The sequence below is a fragment of the Herpailurus yagouaroundi genome, unplaced genomic scaffold (assembly GCF_014898765.1).
Source record: "Herpailurus yagouaroundi ecotype Mexico unplaced genomic scaffold, PumYag 163, whole genome shotgun sequence".
Lineage (NCBI taxonomy): Eukaryota > Metazoa > Chordata > Mammalia > Carnivora > Felidae > Herpailurus > Herpailurus yagouaroundi.
Genome location: NW_024412404.1, coordinates 43,779,414 through 43,797,297, shown reverse-complemented (window position 1 = coordinate 43,797,297; position 17,884 = coordinate 43,779,414). Strand labels below are relative to the sequence as shown.

Here is a 17,884-nt window from a genome sequence, read left to right as displayed (position 1 = left end):
GATAGAGAGAGACAGAGCACAAGTGGGGGAGGGGCAGAGAGAGACAGAGACACAGAATCTGAAGCAGGCGCCAGGCTCCGAGCTGTCAGCACAGAGCCCGACATGGGGCTCAAACTCAGGAAGGGTGGGATCATGACCTGGGCCGAAGTCGGACGCTTAACCAACCGAGCCACCCAGGCGCCCCTTAATTTTTTGAAGTTTACTTTTTTATTTGAGAGACAGAGAAAGAGAGAGAGAGAGCGTGCGCACAAGTTGGAGAGGCACAGAAAGAGAAGGAGAGACAGAATCCCAAGCAGGCTCCACAGCATCAGCACAAGGCCCAATATGGGGCTTGAACTCACAAACCGTGTTATAATGAACTGAGCTGAAATCAAGAGCTGGATGCTTAACCAATTGAGTCACCCAGGAGCCCCTCAAGTGCATTATTCTAAGTAAAAGAAGCCAAATTCAAAAGGCTATCTACTGTATAATTCCAGTGACATGAAAATCTAGAAAAGGTGAATCAGGAGAGAGAAATAAATCAGTGATTTAGGGTAGGAGGATGGTTGACGACAAAAAGGAAATATTTTGGTGTGACAGAACTGTTCTCTATCTTGATAATGATGATAGTTACACAACTGTGTATCCCTGTCAAAACACATAGAACTGTATACCAAACAGGGTAAATTTTACTATACGTAAATTATACTTCAATTAAAAAAAAACATAAATGTGAAAAATTGCATAGTGGAAAGAGCCTGGGCTTTTTAATCAAATAGACATGGAATGGTTTAAACACAGCTCCACCATTTTACTATCTGTATGATCTCAGACAAGTTACTAAATTCTCTGCATCTCTGTACTCTCATAGGCACAAGGGAGAATGATACCTGCCACAAAGAGATAGGGCAATTGATAAATAAGAAAAAGTATATACATTATTTAGGGTTATGCAATTCAGTACCATGGCCACTAACTACATATGATTACTGAGCACTTGAAATGTGGCCGGTGGGACTAAGGAAATGATTTTTAACTGTATTTGATTTTAAGCAATTTAAACTTCAATTTAAAAACTGACACCCAATTCTGTTATTGGCAAACTTTAAATATGTTTGGAATAACTTGGGTATGTGAATCTTCTTTTTCTACCGTAAATTTTATGAAATGTAAATACTGATCAAGTATTTCTGATGAAAATTTAGCATAGGAATTGAGATGTGTGGGAAGTGTAAAATACACCCTGAATTTTGTAGACTCAGTATGGAAAAATATAAAATATCTCATTAGTATTTTTCAAATGGAACACATACTAAAATGATAATATTTTAGATAATTTTGTTACATAAAACATATTATTACAATTAATTTCACCTGTTTATTTTTACTTTTTAAAATGTGAGTAGTAGAAAATTTAGAACTGCATCTGTAGCCTGTATTATATATTTATTCAACAATGCCGGTCTAAGGCATTGTCTCATATGCTGTTGTTATTATTATGATGAGGTACAAGTTGGATGCTTAATATCCAGGAAAATATTGAAAAAAAAAATGCATCCGACTAGCAGCTCAGAGCATGTTTCTGTAATATAATTGAGGGCGTTGGAAAGGATATTTGTTTCTTGATTTATCTGTGGAAAGCAACTAAGAAGAAATGAAGTTTAGAGTTAGTAATGTGTGATGTAAAGAAACCACAACAAAGCTCTATGTGAAACGAGTATCATAGAAGAATGGTGAACACACATAATAGATTACATTCATTGTCAACACCAGACTTGTTTTGATGGAACAGGCTCTGACACCTTAAAAAAACATTATTATTTGTCCTTCAAGAATTATTTTCTCACCTGATTATGTAATTACAGCCATGGAAATATTGTACTTTGAAGCAGGGATTAAAGAATGAGATGGGACTCTCTACAGTAGGAGACTGCTCCAACAGACCAGGAAACACACAATGTCTCTGCTCTACTTGGTTTTAGGACATTCAGTGGGGTGGATTCCCATTGGTTTCCAAGGTCTTTTAGAGACAAGACCTGTAAGGTGAATTCTCAAGTAAGTTCTCATTTTCTTTGTCTCCTTTCCGCGGTCAAGAAGAAGCTTGAGAGGGCCACATGCAAAATAGAGTGATACACTAGTAAGTAGATTTAAGTGGCTGTGCTCATTCTGAGCCACCTCACATCCATGTTACCTAAAGGCATCCCTGACATTTCAGACAAGGTTAAACAGGTATAATACCCTATCACATTATAATATAAAGTTAGACATTAATGTGGCATAGGGGACTATGTCATGCATCTAAATATCATTTTTTAGGTATGTAGATGTAGGGGAAAAACACAGAGAAATGTTAGCCCATCAAATAAATGCGCAACTCTTCAATCCAGCTCTTTACTAGTATAGTCACAATATTTATCCCCAATGTTTCCAAAAATCTCTCCACATTCCATGAAAATGGGCATCTACTCATCAGACTCTAGTTCTCGTCTCATGCTGGGATTCCACCAGACCTGTCTTTCTCTCAAGCTCCAGTAATTCATCCTTTAAGCCAACTCATTTAAAGGACTCCCCAAATTCCTCAAGTTAGAAGTAACCTTCCTCCTTATTGATCCTACAACATGGAAAATCATAGCCTTAATACAAGTTAGTCTATGATCACTACCCTAATAGAATCACATATCTTTCCAGTAGATTGTGAGTCTCATGCACTAGCCACATCTCATCAAACAAAATACACTCTATGAAAGTGTATTCAATTTAGTTGAATTGAATGTGAAAGCTTACTAGTTTTCCCAGCTGCACTACTCAAGGGCATTCAGAGTCCAGAAAAGTTATAGTCTCTCTGCTAACTGGCCATATGGTACACTATCTCAGTTTCTGTGAGAATCTCCAGTGAAGAAGGTTAAAAACTAATGACCCCTAGAGACCAATTAAATTTAGCTTTCTCTCCAAATCACAGAATGCATCTCCAGGTGCAAAACAGCATCACCCTCTAAAAACCTTAATATGGTCATAGTCTAGGTAGCGTGAGGATACAATTTATTCCCTTGGTATTAAATGCCTTATAGAATCTGAAATCCAACCATTTATCTGGCACTCATTCTCGTACCTGACAATAATCTATTCTATGCAATTAGATTGGCTAGTTCATGGTCTTGCAAATCTACACTATCCATCTAGTTCTTGGCTCCTGCCACTCTCAAAATATGGAATGCCTTCTACTTCTTCCTCCCCAGGGCAAAAAGACTTATAATAAGATTGGTAACATTGCAAAAGAATAACTGTGCATGTATGGCTCATCCCCATGTTCACTATTTTAGGGCTCTGCCTGCAAAGATCACATTCTCTATATCTCACTGCAATGATGTTACAGGAAGAGGCTTCCACAGAAGAGCATTTACTAATTGTGCATGTGACTGGATGGGTGTATCCAGTTCTGGGGTGCAGTATTAGCAAGCCCACTCCCTCCTACATAACTTTTAAAAAGAAGTAACACTGACATCTGATCTCCAATTCTCTCACCCTTTGTCTCTGTCTCAACTGATTCCAATCTGGGCAGGTAAAAAAGGAACTTCGTTCAGTGACTTCCTCAAAGTCCAACAAGCTACATGGCCAGCTTCCTGAGGGTACGAACTAGTATCTCTCCTCCCTTGCTCATGGGCTTTAACACAAAGTAGGGGCACAATGAACCTTGATAAAATTAAATGGAAAACGAGCTCAACAGAACTGGTTTTAGAGAAGTTGCCTTGCCTAGTATGTCTTGCTTCTCGATAGATATAATGACACCATGCATTTTTCCCAATAAAACTGAAAATGCAAGACTGCCTTCAGCAAGACAAAAGAGATTACATGTATCTAGGCACATTCTTCACTTTAATCCTTGTTCTACTTCAGATCAGAGTGGCTCACTATTCACAATGACCAAGGGGTTTTAGGTGCCTTTATTAGGAAAGGAACAGCACAGTGCCAAACTCACCTGACTTATCAAAAGGACCAGAGACACAGGGAGTTCACAATTGAAAGATCATCTGCAGCAATGCCTACTCTGTCCTACTGGAGTCTAACTGCAGGAGTATGAGTAATCCTCTCACCTCGATAGCCTCACTTACGCAAATAGGAACTTGGTTTGGAATGTTGGTTGGAATGGCCTGAGTCCTGGGAACATTTCATCCAAACCTTCCCACTAGATGTGACTTACTGCCCAATAACAATGTATATTTCTTCTTCCAGGTATGAATAGAGGCATGCAAATGTAAGCTTCCCAAAGCCCTTTACACACCTTAGTCATCTTTGCCCATTTTCATGGGCAAGAACTCTGAGAAGAAATCTGGACAATTTTCCAAACTGGGACCTTGTTTGTTAAGGGAATTCTTTCAGTACTTGTCAACTACCTCCTAGGAAATCACAGTTATTTCTACTGATTTTGTTTTTTACACCCAATGACATTCACTACACCCCAGACCTTTGTGTAATCCTGCCTAACAAAATAACTAGAATCGTATATGTTTCCACTGCTCTCAATAACTGAAGAGCCAACTTAGATACCAATACAGGGATGCTGGAAGTTTGACGGGCGCTGTTCAGAAGAGGTCACTGCAAAGTAGAAGCCCCTGCACTGATCCCTCTTTTCTAAAAGCTGCTCCCACTCCCCAAAGGTGAAAACTCCTAAGGGAGCAGCTCACGCATACCATCTGAAGCTACCACTCATGACAGACAACTTCCCCCTCCACAAATGAATGTCCTCAACCGGTATAACACGTGTAGGTTGACCACTAGTTACGAGTGAATGCTGGATAACAAAATACATCCCTTTACTCAACTAAATCCATCATACCAAGGTGGGCACTGTGGCCAGGACCATCAAAGGTCATACACAGCCACTAGAGATATAAAAAAGTACCATAGTCTTAGGGGCACTGAAACAATTAGTTTTTTTTCTCTAGTTCCTATGAGGAGTCACTTGTTTTCCTAGATAAATTATTCTTTAACTGGTGATCACATTTAAAAACAAACCTCAATATAACTGAAAACTCAGTAAGGTGATGCTGATATTAAACAACAATAACAACAACTCAACATAAGTCAAGGCCCGTTCTTCCCTCATGCGCAGAGGTTGGTATCTGGTGGCATTTTAGGGAAACCCTCATTCCAAGCGCTGATATTCACTTTTATTTTCCTATAAAATTTGTTCATAGGATGGAATTTTCCAAATAACATATATAAGTAGATACGTGCCTCCACTCTGAGTCCATAGAGTTGAAAGGGGAACTTAAGTGAGCCCATCTAGGTCAAATACCTGCATGTCTGGCTTGTAATCATGCTTATACACACAAGAACATCAACTTCAGCTACCATTTGTTAAAGCTCACTGAGTCAACCACCACACTGGATGCTCTACATACATTATCTCTCCTTCTCACAACCACCTCATTAGGCAAATATTTTACAGGTGAGGAAGTTGAGGCACAGGTTAAGTTAGTCCCTTGCCTCAAGTCACACAATTGCTAAAGGGTGCAGCTGAGGTCTGAACCCAGGACTAGTTGATGGCAATGGTTATTTTTATACCATTAAAATTCATGAAAAAGAGAGGCAGATCCAGGTGCAGGACAGTCTTGGCTACATACCTCATACAATTCAATAATAATGTTTCCCATTAGACCTCGGCTACTCTTAATGTTCTCCATAGCCAGGGTGAAGTAGATGCCACGCGTGTCTGAGATGTAGAGGTTGTACGTGTCATTCTGGTTCCATTCTTGGACGGCTGCAAACACTTGGTTCTCATCGGTACTGATGATGTGCATGTCCTGTAAGAAGATGGAAAACTTGTAAGGACTCAGATCTCCATATCTCTCTGCCCAGTGGGACCCAGAGTAATTACCATGACTTATTGAGAGGTTGAGAAAATGCCTGAGTTATAGGCAACGTTAAACAATTCTGTGTCGGACCAAGGCTATATATTAAGAGCTTTGCGATTTCTGTTCCTTGCTAAGTGACAGTAAGATGGGTGTAAGGGGCTTTGGTGGGTATCATTTTCTATGGCTCCAAGGGATTCATCCACTTTCATTTTTTAGTTTTATATCTGAGAGTTAGTGTTAGTGCTAACAGAAACATACAGCCCTGCAAGAGGAAACACACATGCAAAGAATACAGGGCTTATCCCTGCTTTAGATCTTCATTTATGTTTTCAAACTTTTATTGTAGTGGTTTTGAAACTTGTCGTTGGAATCTTCAGAGTCATGGGGATTGCAAGAAGGATGGCATGGAGGCATAGCCAATGAGTGGGATTCTGGGCTTCCAACTCTGTTTCAACCAGAGCAATACCACCTGAATCTGTTTTATACTGGAGTCCCATGTAATATTTTGGGAGTAAAAGGTGAGGGAGGTTCTGCTGCTAATAGCATAATATTTGAAAATCACAGATATGGAAGAAAGGATACTCAACCTGGAATTTAGTGTTCTGGGTCATAATAGAAACTCTACTAAAAGTTAGCTATATGGTGTGGAATGTATCTGGGTCCCTGAGGTTTAATTTTCTCACCATAATACTGAAGAGGTTGGGCTACTGATAAAAAGAATAGCTAACACCTGAGCACTTATTCTAAGTCATCTAAATGTATTATTTTAGTGAAAAATCCAAATAATTCTACAGTGGAGGCAGTATTATTCCCATTTTACTGAGGAATAAACTAAGGTACACAGAGGTTTGCCAGCTTGCTTCATATTTATTACATAGCTAGTCAGAGGAAGAACCAAGTTTTGAACCTTTGTAATAGGAGTCTAACCTGTTAGCTTCTAAGCATTTGGACAGACAGCCTCCAGATCAGAAGTTGTAATCCAAAGACCCATGAGATGAATATGAATCACAAATATTTGGTTCAACCACAGTCTCTGTTCAATACCTGACTGCGCAGTCTTTTAGGTAAAGTCAGCACTCCCGAAGTCTCAGCCTCAAGTACCCAAATGTTCTTATGACCGGCCACTTACATATTAATATCAACTTCCTGATCTCTGAAGTCAATTTAGTCTGCATACCTGGACTAGATCATTTCTAAAATCAAATCTAATCAGTTCACAATTCAAAACAATTTATAAAAGCCAGTTTTCATATGTAGCTAGGCACTATACAAAGATTATCACAAACTCAAGTCCTCCTCTAGGGAATTTGCCCTGTCAGGAGGAGATGTTGACACAGATGAACACTTGACATAATGGAAGCAGTTGAAAAATGCATTAATATACAGATATATATTGCAAAGAGTAATGATATCCTGGGAAAGCAGGAGAGGACCCTTGTCACTGTGGTGGCAAGCACTCATAGTAGGGGCACAGGCAATTGGAGTTGACAGTAAGTAAATCACCAAGCTGGGTCTAGCTTTTACCTTTTTTGGCCAACCTTTCCCAGAAATGATTTCAGCAGCAAAAGGAGGTAGCAATGTCTATAATGACACAACTATGGAAAGCTTCTCTCAGGATGATTTTAAAAAAAGAGAAGCTCATTTGATTTGGACAACCAGGATGTGGGAAAGTGAGAAGAATTCTGGATCTTTTTATTGGCGAATCTGTCAGATCTCAGCCTCTGGCCTTGAACTCCCTAGGTCGCCTTGACTAAGACCTCAGTAGCTCATTTGTGCTTACGCACCTTATAGAATTACAGGTTCCCGCTGAGCTGCTTGAAAATGGAAATAAGGCTTCCTTTTAAAAACCATGTGATGAAATTGTGTTGTGTTGGTGTGGAATGAAAGCCCAAGAACCCGGTAGGAGGGGAAATAGCAGCTGCAGGAAATACGAATTAAATTCACTTACCCAGTTAAAAATGCAATAGAAGTGCCGGGCTTTTCCCAGATGTTTTGGTTATAAAAATGAATGAGCTAAGTTATTTTAGACTAAACTAATGTAAAATAAGTGGAAAAAAACAACTTAAAACACTGGGGCATGGTCAGGATTAAAGGCAGCCAGATTTGCTGTGAATGCATCTTAGTTTGGAGCTGTACTGGCGCGTATCACCTGGCCAACAGGTATTGCAGTCTCTGGGAGAGACAGCGCTCTCTAGCACCTAGGATTCTGGGAAGTCTGCTTGTGAAATTCTTAATTCCCCTATGTCACTTAGCTAATAAATGATATTACTAAGATTTAAACCCAAGACTATCTGAATCAAGAAGCTAGCCTCCGTATCAGTGGGAGTATAACTCAATATGCATCAAAATTACCTGCAGATTTTAATAGCATGTAGACTCACATGTCCCACTGCCTACAGTTCTGATTCAGTACATCTGGCTTTGGAGCCTTAAATTCTACCATCTGAACCAGCCTTGCAGGCAATCCAGGTGCATGCAGTCTGGGGAATCAGTCTTTGAAAAAGCTCTAAACTATGTGTCCTCTCTCCAAATAGATCTTGCAGTTGAATAGGGATCAACCAATAATAACCAGAATAGTAAATCTTCAAGAACAATAAAAGCATTATCAGGATTATTGGTCTAATAGGGATCTGATGATAATAAAGCATATTTCTTGAATCCTGTGATCTCAAGCTAACCCCAAAGCACGTGTCACCTCCTTCTAAGACAATGAAGACATTTTTGCTACTCCTGAGAACATGCAGGGAGAGATCTGATCAGTGATGAAGAGAGAAACCCAAGAGGGGAAAAATCAGTAAGTAAATTCTGATTGGGACTTTACTAAACTGGAATTTGGGCAGCATCAGATGTTACCACCTTCATGTTTTTATTTGGAAAACATGATAAGTAGCATTCCCTCTAAACCCTTCTACCATTAATTTGGAAGAATCATAGTTGCCTTTCACAAACCTAAACGTGCGACTTCATAGGTGAGCAATGGTAGAAATACTTCCCTGTGACTGAAACATTTTCGTGTAATCTGGGCCGACTGTTACTTCATTCACTGTAAAAACACATATGATATTCAGCATCTGCCAGGTGCCAAACGTTATAATAAGAATACAGAGAATAAGGTGTAGAACCTGACCTCAAGCAGATGTCCAATGGTGGTGGGGACATCCCTCACTCCTGGCCTTTTTGTTTTTAAAAAAAATTTAATGTTTATTTTTGAGAGAGAGAGGCAGAGAGAGTGAGTGGGGGAGAGGCAGAGAGCAAGAGAGACACAGAATCCGAAGTAGGCTCCAGGTTCTGAGCTGTCACCACAAAGCTCAACATGAGGCTCAAACTCATGAACTGTGAGATCATGACCTGAGCTTAACCAACTGAGCCACCCAGGCGCCCCAACTCTTGGCCTTTTGTGAACCTGAGGAAGGTCCCCCACACAAGTACTGACAGGAAGAGGGGCAGGGCATCCATGGAAATGTGTGGAACTTGAATGGCCTGAAGGCAGTTTTCCCCTGAGGGAGGTGAGGACAGACAGTGACTGCATCTTAAGGGGTTGTGTATGGCACACCTAAGTTTCGCCCAGAAAAGAAATCCAAAACTAGCACACGATTTTAAGCCCGAGAAAATAATTCGAGTTGATCGGTGCAGAGATTTGGCTGGGGAACACCAGCTGCATTGTGTGATCTCATTCTTTGTGGAGGCAGTGTGAAAGGTGAATTTCAGTGGGGCAGAGAGGAAGGCTTATGAGGTCACTGCAACAAGCTCCAAAGTGACACATGGGGGCCTGAGCTAAGAAAGCAGGTATTCTATGAGAATCCTATGAAATGGCTGGTGAGATATTAAGAAGGCAGAACCCACAGGGGGATGAAGGAAAAGGGCATATCTTTAATAATATATCAGATATCCAACTTACAAAATTCTCTGCTTCTTTTTAGCATATTCACACAATCATAACTAAATACTCATAATTAAATACTTGTGTAATCATTTAGTTTATGTCTGTCTGTCTCACTAGACTGTAACCTCCCAGAGGGCAGACAATGTGCCTTTCTTAGTTATCACTTCATTTCTAGCACTTACTAAGTATCTAGCACACGGTAGATAACCAATGAAAGTTTAGATGGACTAAGTAAACAGAGGAGAAGGATGAAATATTAGGGATATCATATAGAGACTCTGAGCTCAGTTCCAGATTTTTACAATGAGATCATTTAGGGGAGGTACTTCAAATAGGCAGTTGGAGATACAGTCTAGGGTTCAGTGGATATGGGATGGGGCTGTGTATACAGATGTCACCAATATGAAGAGAAGTGATGAGGTCACCAAGGAACCATGCAGAATACCAGGAGAACTTAGGATGGTCAACATTTAATGGGTGGCAAGGGAAGGGGATCCAGAAAAGGAAATCAGAATAAAATATTCCAAAGGGAAGATTATCAGGTATGGATTTTTTTTTTTTTAAACACTGTCAAATGCTCCAGAGTGGTTAAAAAAAAAAAAAAAAAAAAAAGAGTTATACAAATGTCTATTGGATTTGGTGTGGAGGTGGTCTCTGGTAACAATGGCCAGAGGATTTTTGGTGGAATAGTGGAGAGAGGGCTGTGGGAGAGCACAGGGCATCTGGCAGTGGATGGAAGGGTGGATAAGAAGCAACCAAAGAGATAAGAATTACAGATAACATTTTAAGAAGTATGGCTGTGAGGGAGCAAAGAAGGATAAATCAGTATTTGGGGAAATGTAAACATTAAGGAAAACTGTCCTACGGAAATTAAGGAAAAGGTTAATATCACCGTCGTTATCATTATAATAAATTTTCTCAAGCATATTTCCCTCTCCTCTCTTTTATTATTCAAAATGGGATTAAACATATTCTACTGTCAACTAAAAGCAAACCCAGACTTAGGTAGGGAGAGACTTTACTTGCAAAGGCTATTGCAAAAGGGGGAACAGTCTGGCTGTCATATCTAAAGTCCCTCAAGAGTAAAGGCAGAAAAGAATTACTTTTATGAAGTGATTAGAAAATAAAACGAAGCTAGAGAGAACTGGGTGTGGGGAGAAGGGGGAGCAGGTGGCAGCAGAGAGGGCCATTAGACAGGAAACCACCTTCCTTAAGCTTTGTCACGTCAGGTGATTTTCAGAAGGGCTGTTAACGGGTTGTTCTGAGTTCCAGTGACTGCTTAAGCCCTCAATGCTCGCATCTGCTCAAGAGTGGGCAGAGTTCATGGGTTTGGGAGAAGGTGAAAGCCCAGACTAAGTCTGATCGAGTGAAAATAGCCAGCATTTTGTCCAGATTGGTCAGTGGGGACAAAGAGTTCAGGTAATCATTTACGAGACAAAGAAGGGGAAGTTGGTCTTGTCAAAGGCAAACAGGCAGGCATCTGTGTCTTAGGGAGGCACACTGGGAAGAGTGGTTCTTTGCAGGGAGCCACTTCCAGCAACATAAAAGAGTGGGGGAATTTCTTAAACCTTATTGTTCTCCAGCAGCACCGGGCTCAGTAATGTTCAATGATATTATGATGCCCATTTCACAGATAAGAAGACCTGGGCTCATGGATAAGCAAGTGGTAGAGCTGGAAAGAAAGCTCAGGGCTTCCAGCTCAGAAGCTTCATTGCCTTTTCCCCAGTCAGGCATGGCCCCCTGTCTTCTGCCTCCCCACCTTGCTGGTACATGGCTTCCTTGCCAAGCCGACACCCAGGAACTGGTTCTGGAGAACTCAGCACAAGGCTGCTGCTCCTAATAATGCCACTCGTTATTAATGGTGTTCATTTCATTCTCTGCAAAATACTCCGAGCCACGGAGCGCCCCAGGAGAGCACGTTCTGAACAGACAGGCAGGGAGGAGAGGTGTGAGGGCAGTGATGACAGGAGCTTCTCTTTGTTTTTGCTTTTTAAGTAAGAGGCCCAGCAGCAGCCGCAGCTCATGGAACAGCAACAACTTGCTTAAAAGCCATTTCCACTTTTAAACACTTCCACCCCCTCTGTCCTCACCTCCTCAGCCTAGGCTATGAAAATCTGAGCCAACGCTGGCTAATAAAGGGGATCGATAACCATCCAGCTATTTTCACAGCAGCCCTCATATTAATGAAGCTGCTGTGGATGAAGTTCTATAAAAGGGGCCGCACGGACAGTACTCCACCACAATAAACTGCCATGGGGTTGCTGATCGTTAATGGAGTGTCCCAGCATTCTGATCAATTCCAGGCTTCATTTGTCCCCACCTGCAGCCACACTGCCCAGGGGAGCGAACTGTTTGTTTTCCTCAGAAGGCTGAGAATACATAAAATATGCACACAATACAGAGATGAAACAGGCCTTACACTGGGGATATGGTTTGGAAAGTTCCCAAAATACTTCTCTCCTGCTCCAATACATAGAAATCATCAAGTGACTACAAGGGGTCTTTCTCCTTCAGAAAGAGCATGATTATGAACTTTCCCTTCCCCATCTTCTGCGAGCAGGGTACCACTTTCCTGCTTGGGTTTAGACCATCGGATGGGTACACCCTGCAACCACAAAGCTGTATAATGGTCCCACTCAAACCAATCACAGAGAGGGTAGAGAAAAATGAGAAATTGATTCCCATGGTTCTTCAGGCTACTTTATACAGTCCCTGTTCATCTCATTAGCCTCTCCACCTCTCTCTCTGCAACCCAGTCTCTTGAGATGGTGTTTTAGTTTGTTGAAAGAATGATATTATCTCTTTTAAAATAGGGCCTATGCATATATGTTCTATTGGCTTCCCAACCCTTGCTTGCAGGGTTAACTCCTTAACCCTCTTAAATCAGCTTAGACATGACTGTCTTTAGGACACTTGTCCTCACTATCCATTTTAGGTAAGCTCCACTTATTATGTCACAATGGAGTTTGAGCTTCTATCCCCCTAACACTCCCTACACCTACAATTGCTTATTCAGTGTCTCTCTTCTCTCCCAGAATATAAGCTCCACAGAGCTAATTTCGTGCCTGGCACAGAATAAAAGCTTAAATGGGAGAAACAACAATTCAATGGGTGAATAAAAGAAGGATCAAATGAATGAATGGATGCAAGCATGCATATATGAATAAATGCATGAATAAAACAACCAGCGGGTAGACAATTACCCACCTTCTTATTCCATAATCCCTTCCACCTCTGTACTCACTTAGCTTTTTTCCCAGCACCAGCCTACAGACCCTTTACATCTGATATGTGTCCACCCAGAGACTTGGCTTTTTTGCAGCTACAGTAGGTGATGCAAGTGCATCCTGTCCATGTTCAGATTTAGGTTCCAAGATCCATCTTCTGCCAGAAGCCATCGTTCACAAGGGATGGAGCCCACAGGGTAAGTTTTATAATTTTTCAATAGAGGAGTTAAAATGCCATTATCTGAGATTAACATTATAGTAAACTATTCCTATTTTAACTACTCATAGTGGCAGAAGGGAGCAGAAAACAGGCAGTGCATTTATATTTAGTATTAAAATGCAGACAGAAGCAAGAACACCAGAAGACTCACCTGTGTACCTTTATGCATGCATATATATATATATATATATATATATATATATATATATATATATATATGGAGGAGGCAGAAAACGGGGCCATGCTGGACTGGGGAAAAGGCAATGGAGCTTCTGAGCTAGAAGCCCTGAGCTTTCTTTCCAGTTCCACCACTCGTATGTGTGTATACACACATACACACACACACACACACACACACCCACACACACACTCCACATATCTGGGCTCCTGCCTAGGCCCTTCTGAGCCTGTCCCTCTATTTGGCAGTAAGGCCCTTGCAAGAGGGAGGAACCCTCAGAAGAGACTGAATACTAGCTCTCCTTTCCTTACGGCCCCTGGGAAATGGCTCCAGTCCCATACAGGATGTTTGAGACACAGGGAATCAAAGCTCTCGCCTGCATAACCTACTGAAAAGGGAATACAGAACCCATGTTCGGGGACATAAGCAGAGGCCAGACCCCAGCAGTGGTATGTCAGGCTGAATGCCAGCTGTCTCCCAGGCAGAAGTCAAACCTCCCCAGAGCCCAATATGGCAGCCTCTCCCTGCTGCTTTGTCTGGCAGGACCCAGGACAGAGGTTGTGCATACCTTGGGCAGTGAGTACTTGGGCAGCTTTATCTGGGCGAAGGCCTCTCTTCGATAGGACACATAGTAGATGGCTCTTCCACCAGTTGTTACCTGGATCACAGGGGAAACACAAAGAAGTCAGATGGGGCCAGGGGTCATGGCCAAGTTGAAAGTACTAGCTTCTCCATCAACAGCCACAATAGGTTTGTGATAACCTTTTAGAGAATAACCCTTGCTGGCAACACAGCACTGAGTTGCTCCCATGTCATAGCACGTAGACCACAAATGAGCAATTACAACAGACTTTCCCAATGGTTGACACTGTCTCTGAGAGCAGGGACTCCATTTGGTCACTGTGCTCTGCATATATACACACCCAATAAGTATTTTTAGAAAACAGAAGCCATGACATGGGATGTACCCATGATCTATTTATTCTGCCTTAAAAAACAAGTTTCTAATCCAATGCAGTCATGACATGATTGTGAAATGAATTTTTTTCTGATTCTAAATAATCACTATTGCTCAAAAACTCTTGTTACTTTGAAATTTCACTTCTGATCTGAGCACATTTTTTTCCTTCCTATTGACAAATCTATGCACTAAGCAGATATGTTTTGGTCCGTTTCACATGCAAGTTATTTAAAGGAATCAAGGCTCAGAGGAAGAACTTTAGATTGGAAAGTGAGAAATCCTGGGTTTGAGTCCCAGCTCTGCTACCTGATGGCTGGGGGACTCAAACTCTGTAATCATCTCACTTGGGAAGGATGGATTCTTAGAAGAGTCTGGAAACCACTTCAAGAAATGGTCTGGCCTGGGCTTGTTGAAAAGTCCTGCCAACATGGCACAGTTCTGCAGATGGCTGCTGTCAGCCCAATCGTCCTAACTTGAGGGGAATTAATATTCACAAGAAAAGATACCATAGACTGTTCAGAGAAAATAGCAGGATGACAATAGCAACCAGGCCGCTGTGCTGAGGAGGCAATTACTGGAGGCACCCACTCTGTTCTCACCAAGCACTTGCTGGAGACGGGCCAGCCCTCCCAATCCAGTTGGAACCTGGCGCCCATCCACAGCGGGAGGTGCAGGGAGCAGAAATGTCACGTCCCTATTGAAAGCCGCCCATCGCTCCCCATCCAAGAGAGGGCATCTCCCACAGCTCCCCCTTGCTCTGCACAGATTGGGAGCCCACAAAGCAGACAGTGCAAGCTGCCAGGTGGAGCAAATGTTAGAGTCTGTGGGGAGGCAGAACCTTGTAAAAAACTCAGTGCAAAGACAGGCTGTGAATCAAGAGGAGAGACTGATTTTGTCCCCACTGTTCAATGCTATCCCTACATCTCTATTTCCTCATTAGAGCCATTCATGTTTTGTATTCCAGGACTTTGGGGTTTTGTTGTTGTTGTTTAACTTGGGTTTTTGTTTGTTGATAAAGACATCCGTTCTCAATCTATATTGTGCTGCACTGGCTTAGAGATGGGGTGTTCACATATTAAGATCAATGAGTTGTTGAGTAGTCTTTTCCTTTTTAAATCTCAACTGCATAGAACAGATTAAAATATAATCTTTGGTACTAAACACACAGTCACCACTAGTCCTTGCTTGATCCTATTTGTGCGTTTCATTTCATTTATTTATGTTTTAAATTCCAGTCCAGTTAAAATGAGGTGTTATGTTAATTCCAGGTGTACAATATAGTGATTCACCAATTCTATATATTCCTCAGTGTTCATTATAAGTGTTCTCTTAATCCCCTTCACCTATTTTTTTTAATTTTTTTTAATGTTTATTTATTTTTGAGACAGAGAAAGATACAGCATGAACAGGGGAGGGTCAGAGAGAGGGAGACACAGAATCTGAAGCAGGCTCCAGGCTCCGAGCTGTCAGCACACAGCCTGACACGGGGCTCGAACTCATGGAGTGTGGGATCATGACCTGAGCCGGAGTTGGATGCTTAACACAGTGAGCCACCCAGGCGCCCCTCCCCTTCACCTATTTTACCTGTCCGCCCAGCCACCTCTCCTCTGGCAAATATCTGTTTGTTCTCTATAGTTTGTTCTGTTTTATGGTTTGTCTCTTTCTTTCCTCTTCATTTGTTTTGTTTCTTAAATTCCACATAGGGTGAAATCATATGCTGTTTATTTTTCTCTGACTTATTTCATTTAGAATTAAATCCTGTGGATCCATCCATGTTGTTGCAAATGGCTAGATATCATTATTTTTATGGCTGAGTAATATTCCATTATATATGTATATATATAATTATATATATTTTAGATAAATATAGATATACATTATATATATATATATATATATATATATATATATATATATATACACACACACACACATACATATATATATATATCTCACTTCTTTATCTACTGATGGACACTTGGGCTACTTCCAGAATTTGGCTGTAATAAACAGAGGGGTGCATATTATCTTTTTGAATTCGTGTTTTAATTCTAAATTATAAAACCATCATATGTATACCTGTCAACCCCAGAATTGGAATAGTAGTGTTTGAACTTTAGCTACATCAGAATCACCTAGAAAGCTGCTTAAAACTCAGACTCCTGGGTCCCACCTATAGAGTCTTTGAGTTCATCAGCCTGGGGTAAGGTCCAAGAATTGTCTTTTCTAATGAGTTTCCAGATGATGCAAATGCTGCTGGTTTAGGGGACTCACTCTAAGCAGGTCAGAACCAGAACTTCAAACGACAACTGACATACACCTCTGTGACTCTGTGCCTTGCACCTGTCCTGAGACCCTCGCCTCCCTCTTAGATGTAGCTACTGTCCTCATTTTGTGTTGACAATGATGATAAAGTTTTATTTTAGGGGAAATTCCTGTTACATGAAATTAGTCATTTTAAAGTGTACAATTCTTGGGGCACCTGGGTGGTTCGGTCAAGCATCCGACTCTTGATTTTGGCTCAGTTCATAATCTCAGGGTCATGGGACTGAGCCCTAAGTCTGGCTCCACACTACACATGGAGCCTGCTTAAGATTCTTCCTCTCTCCCTCTGCCCCTCTCCCCAGCTTGTGTTCTCTCTCTTTCTCAAATTAAAAAAATAAAAAATAAAGTGTACAATTCAGTAGCATTTAGCACATTTGCAATGTTATATAACCACTATCTAGTTCTACAAGTCTTCCATAACCCCAAAGGAGACTTGATACACAACGATGAAGTTTCTAAACCCCAAAATACATGTTCTGGTCACTTATCATATGCTTAAAAAACAATTCTCTCCGGGACACCCTGAACATCACCAAACTTGCCTTGGGGAAGGAAACTGGCATCAGAGTAGGCTAGTCCTGTCAGTGAATGCCAGCCAGAGCTCAGCAATGAAAAGAAGTTTCTCCTAAAAAGACCCAGTGGGCTCCCGAGGGAACAAGATGAGAGCATTGCCAAGCCTCTGATAAGCACCATAGAACTGCACTGGGTCCCTTGCGGTTTCCAAATCACCAAGAGCCAAAGGAGAACAGAGTGGTCCCCTCGTTAGGGTGATCAACCCCACCAACTCGGGAACTCAGTCTAGTCATTCCTGATACAGCCCTGCACAAGTACAGATTCTCTCTCTCACAAGCTCACATATACAACCTGGGAGACTCTGTGCTTGAGTAATCAAAGATGGAGATTACACTTCAGATACACAGTGGGATGATCCAAACTACAAAGGGGCTGATAAAGCCCCAGGAGCCCAGAGGTTCTCCCACTTCCAAGGACATCAGAAAATCTTCCAGTGATACCAAGACGACTCCCGCAGTTATGCTTTTGTCCTGGTGATATCCTTCTCTGTACCTACTGAGAGCCAACTGATGGTTTCACGTCACTGTACCACCTACAAGATCATGGAAGGATTTTGGATGCCACCAGTTCATTACAATTTCTCTCCTCTCAACTTTTCAACCCTATTCTTCCTATTTCTACAGCCCTTTCAACATTTTTTTTCTTATGGTACACATATTCCTATAATCTTCCCTCCATGTCTT

At 41.4% G+C, this 17,884-nt stretch overlaps 1 protein-coding gene across 2 annotated transcripts in view; it reads right to left on the bottom strand.

Annotated features, from left to right (window-relative positions):
* The window catches only part of SORCS3 (sortilin related VPS10 domain containing receptor 3), a 595,481-nt gene that overhangs the window by 101,669 nt on the left and 475,928 nt on the right, over positions 1-17,884 (bottom strand). For both annotated transcript variants that reach the window (XM_040486371.1, XM_040486370.1), the window contains exons 8-9: positions 13,911-14,000; positions 5,604-5,783 (exon numbers count right to left, since the gene is read on the bottom strand). In XM_040486371.1, coding sequence (XP_040342305.1) covers positions 5,604-5,783; positions 13,911-14,000 — 270 coding nt within the window. The remainder of the gene's footprint in view (positions 1-5,603; positions 5,784-13,910; positions 14,001-17,884) is intronic.